The sequence below is a fragment of the Euleptes europaea genome, chromosome 5, assembly GCF_029931775.1.
Source record: "Euleptes europaea isolate rEulEur1 chromosome 5, rEulEur1.hap1, whole genome shotgun sequence".
Taxonomy (NCBI): Eukaryota; Metazoa; Chordata; class Lepidosauria; order Squamata; family Sphaerodactylidae; genus Euleptes; species Euleptes europaea.
The window spans coordinates 49,701,832-49,720,585 of record NC_079316.1 but is presented as its reverse complement, the minus strand read 5'-3'; the positions used below and the strand labels follow the sequence as shown (position 1 = coordinate 49,720,585).

General features: G+C 41.1%; 1 protein-coding gene across 1 annotated transcript in view; it reads right to left on the bottom strand.

The window, feature by feature from the left end:
- Nucleotides 1-18,754, bottom strand: part of MYO7B (myosin VIIB) — an 80,376-nt gene extending 61,622 nt beyond the window's left edge. Inside the window, exons 1-9 of the mRNA XM_056850333.1 lie at nt 18,737-18,754; nt 16,576-16,689; nt 16,027-16,179; nt 15,695-15,879; nt 14,762-14,883; nt 13,648-13,790; nt 13,444-13,557; nt 12,239-12,392; nt 1,388-1,464 (exon numbers count right to left, since the gene is read on the bottom strand). Coding sequence (XP_056706311.1) covers nt 1,388-1,464; nt 12,239-12,392; nt 13,444-13,557; nt 13,648-13,790; nt 14,762-14,883; nt 15,695-15,879; nt 16,027-16,179; nt 16,576-16,689; nt 18,737-18,754 — 1,080 coding nt within the window. The remainder of the gene's footprint in view (nt 1-1,387; nt 1,465-12,238; nt 12,393-13,443; nt 13,558-13,647; nt 13,791-14,761; nt 14,884-15,694; nt 15,880-16,026; nt 16,180-16,575; nt 16,690-18,736) is intronic.

Genomic DNA, 18,754 nt, shown 5'->3' with positions numbered 1-18,754 from the left:
AACATAAGTGCAACTGTGTTGGATCGGACCAATAGTTCATTTAGTCCAACATCCTGTTTCACACAGTGGCCAACTACATGCTCCCAGAATGCCCACAGAAAGGCCACAAATATTCAGTGGGTTACAGTCTACGAACATGAAGTTTCCATTTAATCATTGTAGCTATCCTCCATGAGTCCTGTCTTATCCCCTAAAGTCAACTAAACTAGTAGCCATCACTACATCATGTAGAAGGGAATACCACAATTTAATGAGTGATTATTGTATATTGGGAGCCTGTAAGTTCTAGTACTGCAGGAGATAAAGTTCTCTCTATTTTCTCTGCTCCATGCATGATGTTATAAACTTATATTATTTCCCCCCTTAGATATCTTTTCTCTAATTAACAAGTGTCAAATTCCTTAGCCTTTCTTTACAGGGAAGGTACTGCAATTCCTTAACCAGCTTAGTTGTCCTTTTCAGTATCTTTTCCAATGCTGCCGTGCTTCCCCGAAAATAAGACACTGTCTTATATTTATTTTTCCTCAAGAAGACACACTATGGCTTATTTTCAGGGGATGTCTTATTCCGAGGGAATCAGAACTGTCCTCCCTCTCGGCTCCCGTTCTCCCCTTACCACCCCCTTCCGGTCCCGCCCCCAGAGGCCCAGGCGCGCTGGTTGCCGGGCCTTTGAAGTGGCAGCCGGAGACTGCATCTGCTCAGCTGGGCTCCTCCTGTCTTCCCCGCCCCCAGAGGCCCGGGCGCGCTGGTTGCAGAGCCTTTGAAGCGGCTGCGGGAGACCGCCTCTGCTGAGCTGGGCTCCTCCTGGTCTTTTCCACCCCAGCCCCGGGCGCGCTGGTTGCCGGGCCTTTGAAGCAGCCGCGGGAGACTGCATCTGCTCAGCTGGGCTCCTCCTGGTCTTCTCCACACCAGCCCCGGGGTGCCTTATTTTCGGGGTATGGCTTATATTAAGCAAATGCTTAGAAATGCTGCTATGGCTTATTTTATGGGTATGTCTTATTTTCGGGGAAACACGGTAAATCATCATTTTTCAGATAAGGCGACCAGAACTGTGCAAAGTATTCCAAATGTGTCCACGCCATAGATTTACATAAGTGCATTATGATATGGGCCATTTAATTTTCATTCCCTTTCCTAATAATCCCTAAAACAGAATTTGTTCCCCCCCACACTGCCCATGCACAGTGAGTCAACATTTTCATCAAGTTATCCACTGTGACCCCAAGATTTCTTTCCTAGTCTGTCATTGCAAGTTGAAACCCTAGCACCATATAAGTTAGGATTTTTTGCCCTAGTGTACATAATTTTACACTTATTTTGTGCCCTATATAAACTTTTGCAGAGCCAGCAAACTAATAACAAGTAGAATAATGTATAAAGCCAATACCTCAAGCAGTTTGGTTGCAATGGAAAAATGTGCAGAATCTATCACAGCAGAACAGTCTAAATTATCATACACTGCAGCTACAAAAGAAACAACAAACCTTAGTAAATATATGGAACAAAAAATGTAATATAATTTTCCTCATTCTGTAGCAACTGTAAAGCACAAACAATGTCAGAACAAAAATGGAGTCCCTATAAGACATCACAGTGTGACCTGCTTTATAACAACAAAATATTTCTCGCTGGAAATAGATGCCCCTAAGGATGGTAATCTTCTTACAACCATATGTAAAGAAGCAGAAGTAGTAGACGTAGCAAAGCAACTGTGGTAAATAAAATCATTGCAAAGATGCTCATCATTGTCGCGAGAATTTTTTGTATTGAACATTAGTTCATATTAAAAATATTAGTTTATATTAAATGAGTTTGGGTTAAAAATAACCACACTTATATCTTAATATTATAACCTATAGCCACACGAAGACCTGACTTTTTAGCTGACCCCAGTTTCCAATTTAGGGCCTCTGATCTTAAAGCAAATTGCAGGCTAGAGGCTAGTTACCCAAAAGAAAACACACCAGGATGCTTGTAATTGTTTAAGGAGAGAACGAACATTTGGTCCGGCAGCAATCTATCTGCTAAATTGGGGGAACTTGTCACAAACAAACAAATTGTCAGAGACCCTGTTGAAAATAACATTCTGGGAACAGAAAGCTTCAAAGCAAAAACATGGCAAGCCTATCTCCGGGAAAACATGAAAGGAGGGCTGTTGTAAAAATCTTTCTCCCACAGTTTTACCTATAAAAGAGCCTCCCAAAATCCTGGTATTTTGTCATTCTAGGGAAAGAGATCAGGCTTCCCAGTTGTTGCCATCTCTCTCTCTGGAATTGACCCAGAGGCCTCTGTAATTGTTTGTCTGTAATTGTTTGTCTTGCATGTGTGTAAGTTTTGTTATATTCTGTCATATATATATATATATATATTTAGTTAAGTATTGCTTTTTCTCTTTGCTTTATATTTCCTTGTAAGTATAATAAAGCTGCATGATTTACTGTATCTGTTCTGTGTGCTGTGTAAGAGTGTTTCTCCAGATCTCTCTGGGTTGCTTTTTGGTAAGTGAAGCAGGCAGAGAACCATGCACAACGAACTAAGGTTTTTGCTAAGCTTTGGTGAGTAGGCTAGCAGAGATTTTCCATTTACATCAAGGACCGAGGGAGAGGGCAAAAGGAAAATTCTTCCAACAGTTGGTGCCGTGACTCGGATGATGTCTTGGCAATTTCTCTGTTTATGCCAGGAGTAGGTAAGTATTCCTCTTCCTTTTAAAAGTTTAGTTTTAGAAAGCGTTTAGTTTAAGGCTTTGTTTAGGTAGCGAATCTGTTTTTGTGAAAATTGTGAGTAAAGGATTGTTACTGTTAAGGAACTGTTTTTGTGAACAAAAAGGCTTAAGAAGCGTTAAGTGTTTAGAAATTTCCAGTACTGTAAGTGGTTTGAGGATTGTTTTGGTGTGTGTGTGTGTATGTGTGCATGATTTTTTTGTTGTTGTTTGTTTTGGTTGACAGAAATTTGATAGTATTAAAAAGGTTCTAAGAGCTGGGCTTGAACCTTAGCATTAGAGATATTACGAGCCGGCCTGATATCTCTACAGTAGAATATGTGATTTCCCAATACCCTCCCCCTTATGAGCTGGGTCTAGGGGAGAGGGATGGTCTATAGTATTGTGTGTTTTAGGGCTAGGAAAAGCCAGATAGGATCTTTTGGTAGTAGAATCTTAGAGGATTTATGAGCTGGCCTAGATCCTATATTTTTAATGCCTTTATGAGCCGGAACTAGAGGTATTAATGCCCCTCTCTACGAGCCGGTTTGGGGAGGTGGCAAAATAAGTAGATTAGAAGGCTTACGAGTTGAACTGGGCCTTACGCAGTTTATGAGCGGGGCTAGACTGCGCGCTTTTATATGTGGTGGCAAAATAAGTAGATTAGAAGATTTACGAGTTGAACTGGGCCTTACGCAGTTTATGAGCTGGGCTAGACTGCGCGCTTTTATATGTGGTTTAATGATTAAAGAGATCTCTGTGTGATATTTTTTTTAGATAAAATTATATGCCTTTGTTTTCTTTTCTTTTTCTTTCTTTTTTTTGTGTGTAACCGGTTATAAATGTCATTGTGTCTGGGTATGAGTATGTCTGAAATTTGAATGAGTGATATTGTGCTTGATTAGAGAGGTGGTCTGTAAGACTCAACAGAATGCATGTTGTAGAGGGAGTGTGATTGTGTGTGAGCAATCTCTGTGTATTCTTTGTACACCTAGCCCACTCAAGTGTTTTCACAAGCACACACTTATATCCCATTAGCTTCAAATAAGCTTGCCCACCCTCTGACTGGGACTTTACCTATGATGCCTCTCATGCTGAGAGCCAAAATGGGAAACCTCGTGTCAAGGCAAGCAGGTCCTGTTAATTTTATGAGCCTTCTACCTTGGTATAAGGAAGGCAGTCTCCTCAAAACCTTGTCCTCTAAAAACCACTTAGTTTTATGAGTTTATTGGGGAACAGAGCTAGTCCGTAAAAGAGCAGAGCTCTGTGCCCTAATATCCAGCTACCTTTTCCCCTTTCCATTTATAAGCTTCGCTGACCAGGTCTAAGCGGGATTTATCCCTCTTGTGACTCAGTGGAGCCCCCTTGTGTCTTCTCACCTTCTCTTTATTATGTGAGTGTGTGTGTGTACAAAAGAAATATGTGGGGGGGGAAATAAAAGGTTGTTATGATTAGTTTTTAGCACAGTTTTGAAAGAATACCATCAAGGAGGCTAGTAAAGAGAGCCTCCTCAGTATGGAAGCCTTTTTTTTAACTCTACAATTGGAAATGTGTAGCTTTTAGTCATGATTTGCAGTTGCAGTAAAACTTCCCAACCCAGAGACGTCTATCTGGCACAGGGAGGACATAGCTATGTAACATGTTTTGCTCTTATATGAAATAGGATTGTGTGTATGCTTTACCTTTAATGAATCAATATTTAAGGTGCCTGCTTTGTGGGAAAATCGGCCGGTTTTCCCCCAAACTAGACAACCCTGTTCTCTCAAAAATGGAACGCGGTTTTCGCACAGTTGGCAAATGGAAAGTTAAGTTGGAGCGTTGCAAAAAGCACGTTTCCCCCACTCTTGCATGCGTACTTTTTCTGGACTTAAAATAGTCACCTCACACCCGGCAAACATCTATGTGTGTCTGGAACAGTAAAATCATGTACCAGATGCCCAAAAATCACATCTCCAGGCCATTCCGGGAGAATCTCCAGGCCATTCCGGGAGAATCTCCAGGCCATTCCAGGAGACCTCTCTTTCTCATCTAAAGATAGCTGTCCCTCCCATGGGCAGGCTTTGGCCCCTTGTGCCTATATCATTTTGTTTTGTTTTGCAAAACCATAAACTTTGTTTTAAAACTTGTACAAAAAGACAGGCTCCCTGGCCCTGTCCTACCCACCCATCCCCCAAGCTCCAGTTTTGGCTGCACAGCTTGGTTTTTGCCGTCTACAGCAGAGTCCCGTGTTTTTTTTTAGCCAGTCCAGCAGGATGCCCAAAAGCCCTCTGCACAGGTGCAGAAACACAGTCCTTTTGGGTAGTCCTTTTTGCTGTCACCCTTGCTCCTTCTTCGGAAATAAGAGCTCTTGCTTGTTTGCAAAGTACATCACATGTCTAGCTCCATTTTGAAAGGATTTTTTTTTTTAATCACTTTGGGAAAGTTTCACAGGTCCTGTTTGGGCCCCTCCCCCGGCAGGAACCTTGTGGTTTGCTTTAATTTAGCAAACTCACACCAGGACCTCAATACCCAGGGAAGCACAGAAGCCCTATTATCTTTTATTTTATTGTTGTTTTTTTATTTTAATTATTATTGTTTTGTTCTCATTCCAATGTATTTTTGCCTTAATTTGAAAACAGTTTTGAAACTTGATTAGTAAACATTGGGTGCCTCGTTGCTCTCCCAACCTGGAACCCACCCCGGCTCCCACAGTGCACTCTGCACGTGCCCAGGAAATATATGAGCCCATTTTTATTTATTTATTTTGCATTTTGAATTTGGAAGTTTTTGCAGTTCTATGCTAAAATTAAAAGTTTTATAGGGGAAATGCCCATGTTTTTTTTTTTTTGTTCAGTCCTTTTTTCCCTTTAAAATATGAGTTACTATGGTCTTTTGTACTTATAAGTTTTTATTTGATGTTGTCATTTTGGACTTTTTCAATTTTTTAAAAAAAATTTGTTTTATGTTTGGCATTTTTGAAACTTTTCAAAGGCCCCAATTTTTTTTATTTAGAACTGCTAGTGAACTGCTTTGACCCTCCCCCCCAGCTTCTTCATTCCCTTAAATGCCTGTCAAAAGGTAACCTGGGATATGAGGGGGGGGGGCGACATGCAACCCTGTAGGAACCCGGTTGCTAATAGAGAACTCATAGTTCCGCCCCTTGCAAGCACTGCAGCAATCAGCGGAGCTTTTTTTGTCTTTAATTGTGCAGTGCACACCAATTTAATACCTTTAAAAGCTTTGGGAATGCCCCAAGCTGCCTGTTTTGGTGGCAGGGGAAGTTCTGGTTTTACAAATGGGGGCACAAGATAGCCCAGGCACCTCATTTCATGAGTCACCTGGGAATGGGGGGAGGTTGGTTGGGGAAACTAGTAATCTTTTAATTTAGTTAAGTTATGTAGTTATGTTATGTAATGATTGGTTAAGTTTTGTACTAATTATAAGTTATTTACTAATACTGGATTGTCGTGGGTGAACTCACTTCCCACAGCCATGATATATTCCTGTTTTATTTTTATCTTTTATTTTTATTTTATTTTTTATTTTTATTTTTTTAGCAGTAAACCAAATTTTATTTTTGTTTTTATATTTTTATAATCTTCCTCACTACACCAGCCTAACAGAGGAACACAACATGATTACTAAATATGTTTTGTCTTTTCTTTAATACTTTTGAGGGTCACCCAAGGAGAGGTGCAGAATTACAATCCATACCGGCTGAAGTGGCATAACATCCAGTCAGGGGATCTGGTGTGGACACTGACATGCCGCAGGCACAACGAGTTCCAGCCACAGTGGGGAGGGCCGCACAAACCGTTCCTGGTATACTACAACCGCGCCTGATATACTACCAAAGTCCAGTGGAACCATGCTTCACATGCACAGAAGCTTGTCAACCCTGAGACGACTGCAGAATGTGCCAGCCAAGAGCCAGGCCAACCAAGGAGATGAGAACCCTAGCCCAATTCCCCCGCCTCTCTTTACGCTACAAGAGGGGGCGCGTCCTGCAACCACCAGCCCAGTACCCCAATGAGAACTGTTTTTTTTTTTTTACATCATGCCACCAGCCACCAGAAACAACTCATGACCCTTGAAGCTTTTTTTTCCCTGAGCTTTGCTTTAAATTTTGCTTTGAACTTTGAGCCTCTGATCCACAACAACGGACACTTGCTGACAGTAAATGTACAAAGTATTGCTTTCCCATCTAGATTAGTATGAAACATTTTTTATAGATAGTCAGGAGTATCCCCATTGGACAAGACTCTGAAAGAAATCCCTCACCAATCCCCAAGAAGTTTAATAAAAAAAAAAAAAGGGAATCCCAACACCCCACGATGATCCAGAACAATTTAGGGAACTATGTAGATGCTTGTGTGTGTAGTATTTTTGGATAGGTACCAAGCAATGATTGTGAATGCTGATTGATGGCGGGAGGTATGTTGTTTTCATTTTTGTGTGGGTTTGGGTATGGGATTGGTGAAAGGGCTTTAAAATACAGGGCTGTTCTGTTCACAGTTTTAGCCAGCAAACTAATCTGAAATATTCCAAATTTAGTTATTTTAAATATACTCCAGAATTCTTGATTCCGGACAAAGTTTATGCAAAGCAAGCATTTGTTATGAACAAATGGGGGACCTCAATATGACAACATTTAACTCTATAGCAAATTGTAATAAAACGGTCCCAATATATATTACATCTATTCACAGACCCAGCAACTTCATACCTCTTTGCAATGCCCACACACACATTGAAGGAGGAGCTTTATAAAAGTGCTCCACAGAACGATGGTATGCGGATAGGAGAATATATTAGAAAGTATAAGGGGAGGTACCCAATAAGTTAAGGAAATAGAATGTAGGGAATAGTTTCGGCAGCTAGCTGATAGGGAAAATGGAAGTGACTTGCACATCATGACACCTATGCAAACACAAACCCCAGGAGTATTTTTCATGTACGAAATTGATTTCCAAGATTGACAGGATGGGTTAAGATACTTGTGTAATGGTTAGCACTCTGGACTTTTAATCCAGTGATCCGAGTTGCGTACATTATGATTCTAATCTTAGTCATTTCTGTTACTGTTATAATTATGCTATGTTGCCTCTCACATTGTATGCCAGCAATATTTACACTTTTAGACCGCCACCTGATAAGTAATTTGGGTTATTTTTAACCCAAAAATGGGGGTACTGTCGCGAGAATTTTTTGTATTGAACATTAGTTCATATTAAAAATATTAGTTTATATTAAATGAGTTTGGGTTAAAAATAACCACACTTATATCTTAATATTATAACCTATAGCCACACGAAGACCTGACTTTTTAGCTGACCCCAGTTTCCAATTTAGGGCCTCTGATCTTAAAGCAAATTGCAGGCTAGAGGCTAGTTACCCAAAAGAAAACACACCAGGATGCTTGTAATTGTTTAAGGAGAGAACGAACATTTGGTCCGGCAGCAATCTATCTGCTAAATTGGGGGAACTTGTCACAAACAAACAAATTGTCAGAGACCCTGTTGAAAATAACATTCTGGGAACAGAAAGCTTCAAAGCAAAAACATGGCAAGCCTATCTCCGGGAAAACATGAAAGGAGGGCTGTTGTAAAAATCTTTCTCCCACAGTTTTACCTATAAAAGAGCCTCCCAAAATCCTGGTATTTTGTCATTCTAGGGAAAGAGATCAGGCTTCCCAGTTGTTGCCATCTCTCTCTCTGGAATTGACCCAGAGGCCTCTGTAATTGTTTGTCTGTAATTGTTTGTCTTGCATGTGTGTAAGTTTTGTTATATTCTGTCATATATATATATATATATATTTAGTTAAGTATTGCTTTTTCTCTTTGCTTTATATTTCCTTGTAAGTATAATAAAGCTGCATGATTTACTGTATCTGTTCTGTGTGCTGTGTAAGAGTGTTTCTCCAGATCTCTCTGGGTTGCTTTTTGGTAAGTGAAGCAGGCAGAGAACCATGCACAACGAACTAAGGTTTTTGCTAAGCTTTGGTGAGTAGGCTAGCAGAGATTTTCCATTTACATCAAGGACCGAGGGAGAGGGCAAAAGGAAAATTCTTCCAACAATCATCTCTTCCCAAAACTAAAGCTCCTCATCGTCATTTTCTTCTAAAAATGTTGATTCCTATAGATTGCTAAGATTTTGCATTATTCATTGCTTACAAATTTCTTTTTTTCTCTATATGGCTATGTGACTGTATTTTTATATCTCTGTGACACACACAGCTTTGAATTACTAGATTTCTCTGAAGCTAAAGTGTATTTTATTATATTATATATCAAAATACACTTAGAGTAATTCTAGATACTAATAGCCAAGTTGGCCAAATCTGTGGATACTTAAATCTGGATACTCAAATCCGGCGAGTGCAGGGCAAGATAGACCTTTCTAGGTTTGGGGGGGGGGGAGGAAAATCTAAAAAAATACATATGGGGGGTTAAAAAATCCAAAATGAAAAATGGAGTATCTGTGGCTTTAAGTAACAGATTCCCTCAGTAGCTGTTGCTAGGCAATCACATATTCCAGGCTTGGTTCTCTCAGTAAAAGGCAGGGTGAGCAGGCAAGACCCTTTCCAGTCCTATTTTGGCCTTCGAGGGAGAACTCAGTGGGGCCATACCTGGCTAGAGTTGGGCAATTCCTATAAATTTTGTGATGGAGTCTGAGGAAGGCAGGGTTTGGGGAGGGGAGAGGCCTCAACCAAATATAATGTCATAGAGTTCACCCTCCAAAGCAGCCATTTTCTCCAGGAGGACAGCTCTCTGTCATCTAGAGATCAGTTGTAATTCTGGGAGATCAGCAGATCCCTCCTGGAGGCTGGCAACACTAGGCCTGGAAGCAACCTCTGGGTGACTTGATACCACCTGATTTGCATGACTCAACTAGGACTTGCTGCTTGCTACTGTTCAACAGCAGCCATGGTATGAAAACCAGTGTGGTGCTGCAGTTAGAGCAGGGATCCCCAACGTGGTGCCTATAGGCACCATGGTGCCCAACACCTTTCTGGCACCCACCAAATGTTGCTAGGAAGTGGATGAGGCCAGGTAGGGCTTTTGCCAAGCAAGGCTAACTCCTGGAGATTTGACTGGCTATGCAGATTTTTTTTTAATGTTGCTTTGGTTTCAGGTGCCACCACAGCACAAGGATCTACACTGTGTTACTGAAGTTAAGCTGCGCCAATCATTTTGTGGTTGGCTCCGCCTCCAGTGGCAGCCATTTGTGGCAGCCATTTTGTTGCTGCACCCACCACGCTGTGTCAGAATTCCAAATGTGCCTGCAGGCTGAAAAAGGTTGGGGACCCCTAAGTTAGAGCTTCAGAGTAGGGTTTGGGAGACCCATGTTCAAATCCCCATTTTGCTGCTGAATAATAAATATAGCTGAAGTTGGGAGGCAGATAAATCATAGGTTGGTGAATGGCTAAGAAGGAGAGAATGAGTCAGGGAAAGGGAAGAGGGAAACTGAGGTGCCACTTCATAAGTCTTTGAGGGTTCCCTACCATGCAAATGTGCCTGGCCCAGCAGCTGGGACTACACAACTGGGTCATAATTTTCCTAGGTAGAGGCTGCTTTGGGGGGGGGGGGGAGAGGGAAAGCTTAAGACAAAGGGGCAGATAAAGGTATGTTGGCTGTTAAGTGGGAAAATGATATGGTAGCCAACTCCAGATTAAATAAATTCCTGGATATTTCGAGGGTGGAACCTGGGGAGGGTGGGGTTTGAGGAGGGGAGGCACCTCAGAGGGTTATAATGCTATATCCAGCCTCCAAAGCAGCCATTTCCTCCAAGGGAACTAGGGTTGCCAACCTCCAGATGGGCGCTGGAGATCACCCAGAATTACAACTGCTCTCCAGACAACAGAGATTAGTTCTCCTGAAGAAATGGCTGCTTTTGGGGGGGGGGGGCGGGTTCTATGGCATTATAGAAGAAGAAGAATTGGTTTTTATACGCTGACTTTCTCTACCACTTAAGGAAGAATCAAAACAGCTTACAATCACCTTCCCCTCCCCTCAACAGACACCGTGTGAAGTAAGAGAGGCTGAGAGAGCTCAGTGTGAAGTAAGAGAGGCTGAGAGAAATGTGACTAGCCCAAGGTCATCCAACTGGCTTCATGTGTAGGAGTGGGGAAACCAATGCGGTTCACCAGATTACCGTCTGCCGCTCATGTGGAGGAGTGGAGAATCAAACACAGTTCTCCAGATTAGAGTCCACCGCTCTTAACCACCGCTCTTAACCACTGCACCATGCCGGCTGTCTATATTTATTATTATACCCTGCTGATGTTGCTTTCCTCCCCAAACCTCATTGCCCCAAGGTTCCACCCCCAAATCACCAGGAGTTTCCCAGCCTGGAGCTGGCAACTCTAGGGAACTGATCTCTGTGGTTGAGAGTTTTTTTTTTTTATTTTTTCCCCAAGTTAATTCAAATTCAGTTACAAAAATCCATTAACATATTGTGTAATCTAAGAAGTTCTATCCTGTCATTTAACAAACGTATATATCTTTGACTTCCCCTCTCCCCTCCTCTGTCCATTTATTGTCATTATCACTCTCTTTGTATTTATTGTCTAATTCTTTATAATAAATCACTTGTGTCTTTAGCATATATATCTAGTTGACTATTGTCACCTCTTAATTATCTCAACCAATCTGAATTAGATCAAAACATATCCCTTGATATCACAATTAAATTCATTCATACAATATATTGTCCATGCCTCCCATTCTACCACAAATTCAGTGTCTTCTTTTTGAGTTATTAATGCTGTAAGTTTTGCCATTTCAGCTAGTTCCATCATTTTATCTATCCAACCGGTTTTATCAGGTATCTCCGACGTTTTCCGTTTCTTAGCATAGACCAATCTAGCAGCAGTAGTGGCATGTATCAAGAAAGATCTCTGAGTCACTATAGTGTCCGGTATTTAACAGCATCATCTCCGGTGTTTTAGGGATATTTTGTTGTAATATCAACCTCAATTCATTATAAATCATATCCCAAAAGTTTTTTGCCTTCTCACATAGCCACCAAACGTGATGAAAAGAACCCAGTTCTACTTGACATTTCCAACATTTTGGTGACATATTTCCATACATTTTGGCTAATTGCTTTGGTGTTAAATACCATCTATAAATCATTTTATATATATTCTCTCTCAATGATTGTGAACATATATGTTTCATATCTTTTAACCAAAGTCTGTTGAGAGATCTATTGTGATTCCAGGAGATCTCCAGGCCCCACCTGGAAGTTGGCAACCCTAGAAGGAGAGTAGGAAGCTGGAAAAGGGGAGAGGCTATGGGGGCTTTCAGGAAAGCGAAAGAGGAAATAGCCGGGGGGGCGGAATGAGATGCCCCCCACATTTCCTTGTGGGTTCCATGTGTATAATGAGGATAATAAGAAGGTTTCTAGATGAGTGCCTTGTACCTACTACTGTAGCCATATTTCCATTTCATTTACCTTTTCCAGAAAATTGTTTTCTGCTCAGGATGTAGCTTCATAAATCCATAATTTCACCTTTTTTTGCTCTTGTGTTTCTCCATGTGCATGCCACAGGCTTACCTTCAAACTCTATATTCCCCAGATGCAGAATAGCTGCCAGCAGTTTGCTTATCTCCCAATGCTCAGAACCAGAGAACATGAGGATCTTCATAGCAGAGCAGATGTGAGCATACTCCTTGGCATCATTACGGCCTTCACAGGAAGTACAGTCACCCTGCAAGGCAACATAGAGGCAAAGCAATCCCCCAAACCAGTCCCCAAACTGCAAGTTCAGTACATGTGTCTCTGCTGCTTCAACAACCTGGCAAATCACTAGGAAGGATATCCAATTTCACATCCATGCTGCATTGACCTAAAAATCCCCATTTTAATGTCACTTTTCCTTTGTGTGAATTGAGCCTGTGTTTCTTTATTTTTGTACCATTTTTATTTCCTCATATGAAATATTTCCCATAAATGTATTAGTATTATATATATCTATATAAATCTATACAGATGTATAGAGTATATATCATCTTTATAAATTATATGAATTGTACATATAAATACCATATATATAATGTGCATAAACTATAGTAGATACAAATGCAATACAAATGAATGGCAACCAAAACCACTGACAAAAATGTAAACAATTTTAGAAAATTAAAAATGGAACTCTACTAAAAGTCACATGGCACATGGTAGGAGGGAGAAGACACATTTTATTATTGATTCCATGAAAGTAGGCAAATATTACATATTTGCATGCAATAAGTGAATATTTGGCCCTCAGAAAGCACCCTCAGATATGGTTTCAGAATTTATAATTGAGGAGACAATTGGATGTCGTGGAAAAAATTTAAATTCAGATCCTCATTTAGCCATGGTCTTCACCATGTCTCAGATAAACCTACTTCATAAACTTAATGTAAGGATCAAATTAAATAACCTCATGCCCATTGCTCTGAGTACCTTAGAAGAAGGGTAATTTGTTAAAACAAATAGACAAAGATGCACTCCTTATCCACTTGATACAAGGAACTAGGTTGCACCCAGCATCTTGCTTTCAGCTCTTTGTAAGCAGTACTTGTTGATTCCACTTCCCACTGCAGACCTCAAATCATACCCAGCATTGTTCCTGAAGAACCTCTGAATCCCAGGTGTAGCTTTTTTAGGGAAACAGTGGGCTGCAGTGGGAGGGGAAAAGAACCATTAAGCAAGCAAAGGTCCACTAGTGGTTTACTGGATACAGTTCAATGAATAAACTGGGAGCAATCACTTACCATAGTGAGGTAGGTGTACTCAGAAGCAGTGCCCAGATTTAGCCTCTTTTTCTGTTCCAGATTCATCCCCATTAACATGCAATAAAAGATGTGATAGTTCCTTTCCTCTGGAGCCTAGAATGGTACAAAGACCTCATAAACCCAACTGTTAGCATACTTAAAGCAAGAACACTGTCAATACATAAGCTAAAAATATGCCTTTACCTGGCGACAAACGCGGGACTTCTCCAGAAGGAACTGTTCTATCCTGGCTCCTTCAATCACCCCATTTTGAGAGAAGTGAATTTCAAGATACTTCCCAAAGCGGCTTGAATTGTCATTTCTAATTGTCTTGGCATTTCCAAAAGCTACAGAGAATGAGATGGTATTGTAAAAGACAAATTGATAGTGTGGAGGGTTTTTTTTTAATAGGAAGAATCATTCCTTCCCATTTGAAACTATTTTGCAGTATCCTTTACAAAGTAGAAGGCATTTATTTACTTTGCTTTAACAGAGAGGCCATGTCATGAAAAAAGGTGGCGTAGCAGTGGTGCAACTCAAGAGGGCATTCCTGGAGCGAAAGCGGTTAAAATGCTGCCTATAGGCAGCTCTGCCCCCTGGAACGCACCCCATTCACTCACTCACACACACGGCGGCATGGGATCCCACTTTTAGGATTTCTCTGCCAGCGTGGTTGCACTGGCAGTGGAACCCTGCACAGTGGTGTGGCTTACAGGTGCGGCGTGAATGCCCCCCGTGCCAGTGTAAATGACCCTTAAGTAAAGGTAAAGGTCCCCTGTGCAAGCACTGGGTCACTCCTGACCCATGCCTTACCCCAGGATAAATGGGCACTTACATCTGTGTGGGGTCACGCCGGCTCCTATGCCGATTCGGCCCACCCTTCAGGATTACGCTCAAAGTAGGTTAAAAGTTAGACTTGTGGTGCCACTGGACTTCAGTTTTACTTTGCTACAGCAGACTAACACAAACACTCCTCTGGGATTGTGTTAATGTGCAGCCATTGGACTGGGCTCATCTGGTAAAACCCTTTTAAATATTATTCCCATTGTGGATTTTTGGCAGCCTCCCTGAAGGGCAGGATGAAAATGTTCCAGATAGGATCCGCATAGGGGATCACAATATTTAAATAGGTCATCTGCTCCCCAGCCACTCTGACCTGACAGAAGCTAAACCACTCATAGCCATAACCCATCTGCTATGAACTCTTACTTGCCTCCAAATCCCACCCCACTGAATATTTGAGCATCACCACTAGATATGTGTGACATCTGCTTCTTATTCCCACTGCACCAAAGATTCACATGTACATATAGCCTACCTTCTAAAATGGGATTGGCCTCTAGAATCTGCTGCTCAATCCAAGAATGTTGACCACTGACAGAAGCTAAGAACTGCAATATTAGCTTTGTGCTTTCAGTCTTCCCAGCTCCAGATTCTCCACTGTAATAAAATTAGAAATCTGAAAACAAACCAGCAATTGGCTCTTTTGAACAACCAGAATAAAAAGTGACATTTATTTTCCTTCTTATTGAATAATTTTTATTAAATGTTTAAAGAAGTGAATTTTACTTTCTACAATCACACTTCCTATGATTGCCAATATCAGAAACTGACAAGCAAAGGCTTAAATGGGTTGATAGGTAATTTCAATAAATGGCTTCTAGGCAATAATGAGTTAAATTCACTTCTTTCCCCCAAAATGTTAAGTTCTTAATCTTATTCAATTACATAAAGTGACACCTACTCTTAAAGTGGGGATTATTTGGGGGGCGGTGAATGAAGCCTTCTTAGCCTTACATGTAGTTGATAACAGTCCACATATGTTTTCAAACGGGTTAGCAGCTCCTCAGAGCAATTTTAGATTGTGTATCCCATATTCTCATCCATGGCTGCACATCAAGGCAATGTACACCATCTCAAAATTACCCCCCAAAATGATCCAATTAATTCCTGTCATAAAATTCACCAGTTTATACCTCCACTTTCATACCTCTGTCTCTATCAGAGGTTCCCTTTCTTTGTTTCTCCTTGACCAGTTTAGACTGTTAGTCCTTTGGAGCAAGGACATGTTCAATCTGCCATATGTCTATACACAAAACCTATTAGACTATCTGTAGAAGAAGGTGTCATAAAAACAGATCTTTTTGTTCTCAGTTTTATTTAAGTCTACCTCTGGTTGCTCTCCCAAGGTATTTAAATATTTTCTCTTCTGCACAGCACCAAACTTCTTCTGCCTCTCCTTGACCATTACCTGATAACACAGCACTGATCCCTCTTATTTCTCTTCATATTGAAATAACAGTTGTCAGCGATGGCAAAGACATGAGGAGGCAATTCCCCAATCCTTTTGTTACAGTAGAGTCTGATTTGTTCCATGGTATACAACGGCAACTCTTGGTACGGATTCACTGCTACTAAGATACAGCCTGTATAGGTCTAAAATGTGAAGACACTTTTAGCATGAATTCTAACAAAGAACATAAGCTTTGGTGTATAAGAGAGGGCATCCTAGATGACATAACTACCACTTTCCAGAAAAATTCATTATGTTTTTAAACAATAAAATGTAACCCCCTTACTCACATAGATTTTGTGCTCCTTATAGCGAAAAAGGAGGTTGCGCACCATGCCAGCTTCATTGAGGTCTCCAAGGCGTATCATGTCTTCAACTCCTTGGACAGAGGTGGGATGCATTGGTCGCACAGCATTGATGTTCCGAGCCGTGACCCAGTGTTCCTTAAACATAACTGCTTTTAACAAATCACCTTGGATTTTACATTCTAGCTCAGTCAATTCAATAAGAAAATATGTTCTTAAGCTACATTAGATGTGGGGCCAAAGATCACAATGTTTTCAGGTGTGCATGTAAATGGAGTTTTGGCTGAACTACTACATCATGCAACATGTATCTTGTTCAGATCAGAACTAATTTTGGAGCTCTACCAAATCCAAGGATACTGGCATCTGGGATGGTATTGGAACCCATCATGCAACATGTATCTTGTTCAGATCAGAACTAATTTTGGAGCTCTACCAAATCCAAGGATACTGGCATCTGGGATGGTATTGGAACCCATCTCTAGTATTACATAACATGCCTGGTTCTTTTGAATAAAATATTGCATAGCCTACCTTGCCTTCATCATCCTCTAGTAAAAACTGTCCTGATTCAGAAATCTTCACAACTGCCCCAATGGGGACATTGTATTCACTGCTTGAAGGGGATTCCAGCCATATGTGATCACCCTGAAGAGAGGAAACTATAGTAATCAGCTATAATCCTTCAGAGCCTCAGGCCCACATATTTAAAGGACCCCCCCCCATAACCCTAAGCACCAACTATGGTCCTCAGGGTGCCATCTATTGACTGTTCCCCTACTTAAGACAGCACATCTGGCATCAACCAGAGCCTGTGCCTTCTATAATGTAGCTTCCGCTTTGTGGCCCTGAGGAGATGAGGGGGTGCTGTCTTGAGAAATTTTCGGGAAGCATTGCAAGGCCATTTTATTTGCCAGGGCTTTTAAGGGCTTTCAGATATGACTGTGGGCAGCTTTTGTGGACAGAGGAGTTATTTTCTATGTTTTAAATTATGAGGCTTTGCACTGTGATCTGTAAGCTACCTTGAGACGCAAGGAAAGGTGGTATAAATATTTTAATAAATAAAATCAAGTATTTTCTTATGGGCATATTGTTATTAGGTGGGATACCTGCAACTACTTGATCAAATTGTAGGAACCCGTGTTACTGATTTTAGAAGGATTTATCTTTGGCATTGCTTCATCTAATGAGTGCCATCAAGTCGTAGCCATCAAGTCGCGGTTAACTTATGGCAACCCCATAGAATTTTCAAGGCAAGTGATTAAGCAGAGGTGGTTTGCTATTGCCTTCCTCTGCAGTTTTCCTTGGGGGTCTCCTATCCAAGAACTGACCATGCTTAGCTTATGAGATCTGATAAGATTGGGTTATACTATACTATTCCGCATCTAACAATAACTTACGTTACACCAGTATGATGTATGCAGTGACATGGATCCTGCTTGTGGACATCCGGTGGGGGGACAATTTTCACTAATTCACCCCCCCCCCTAGGTCTCCTGTGGGAGGGGGTGAATCAGTGAAAATTGCTCCTCCTGGTGCCCATAGGCTGATTTCTCCTCTACTGATAAGACTAGTTATCTTTCATTGTTGAGGGAGGACTGTTATGTAAGACCTTGGATACAATTGATTGGATCTAAGCACCCTTTTTGGTGAATTCAGATTGTGGATCTGAGGTCATCAGGGATGGAAGGAGCTTGAATGTTGATTTTGAGATTTTTGTATGAACTGGATTTCCTAAGCTCTTATGATGGAGCATGTAGAGTTTGCTCCCCCTTTTATTTAGGTTGTCATATCCACGGGCCTTTCCTGAATATTTAAAATATTAAACTGTCCCATAATATAGAAGAGTGTTTATGTTAGCTAGATTAAAGAACTAGCATGGAATAATGGTTAAGAACAGCAGACTCTAATAAGGAGAACTGGGTTGTATTCCCCACTCCTCCACATGAAGCCTGCTGGGTAACGTTGGACCAGTGAATGTTCTCTCAGAACTCTTTCAGCCCATGTGGAGGCAGGCAATGGCAAACCACCTCTGATCATCTCTTGCCTTGAAAACCCTAGGGGGTTACCATAAAACAGCTGGGAACTGATGCGAACCTTCCATTTAAATCGTGACAAAGCAGCAATTGGAAAACCCGGAAATGTATCAACAGGAGTTGGGCTGATCACATGTGCGGAATTAGGACGTGCATTTTAACTTTAGAGATTCATTACATTTGAGAGACAATCGCTGTACAAAACGGCCATGCATTATCGACCATAGAAGCTTTGGACAGACTAGCAAAATTAATCTGATTACTGATCACTTTTATTGCTGACGTACTAGGCCCCATGTAGATGTGGTATATAATTGTGTGTCATCTTTCCCCTCAAAGTTTATTTTTTTAAACTAACAAAGGAGACTGCAAGTTTAGGCAGAGGAACAATGGGGGTGTATGTGTGTGAAGGATATGCTTAATCTTTCCTCTGCAGGAAAAATGTTCAGAAAGGTTTTGAGCTGGAAACAGTTGGAAGGGAATGGGTGAAGCAGGCCTTCCTTCTGCTGGTTCCCTGTTTAAACTCATAGACTCTCAAGGCTGCTATAGGATTTCTTTAAAAATCAGGAAAAAAGATACAGAGGACTGCATATCTAGTTTAGGCCTTACTGTACCACCACCTAAATGCATTTCACATCAAGGCCAACAACGGGACTCACTTTTCTGAGAATCACCAT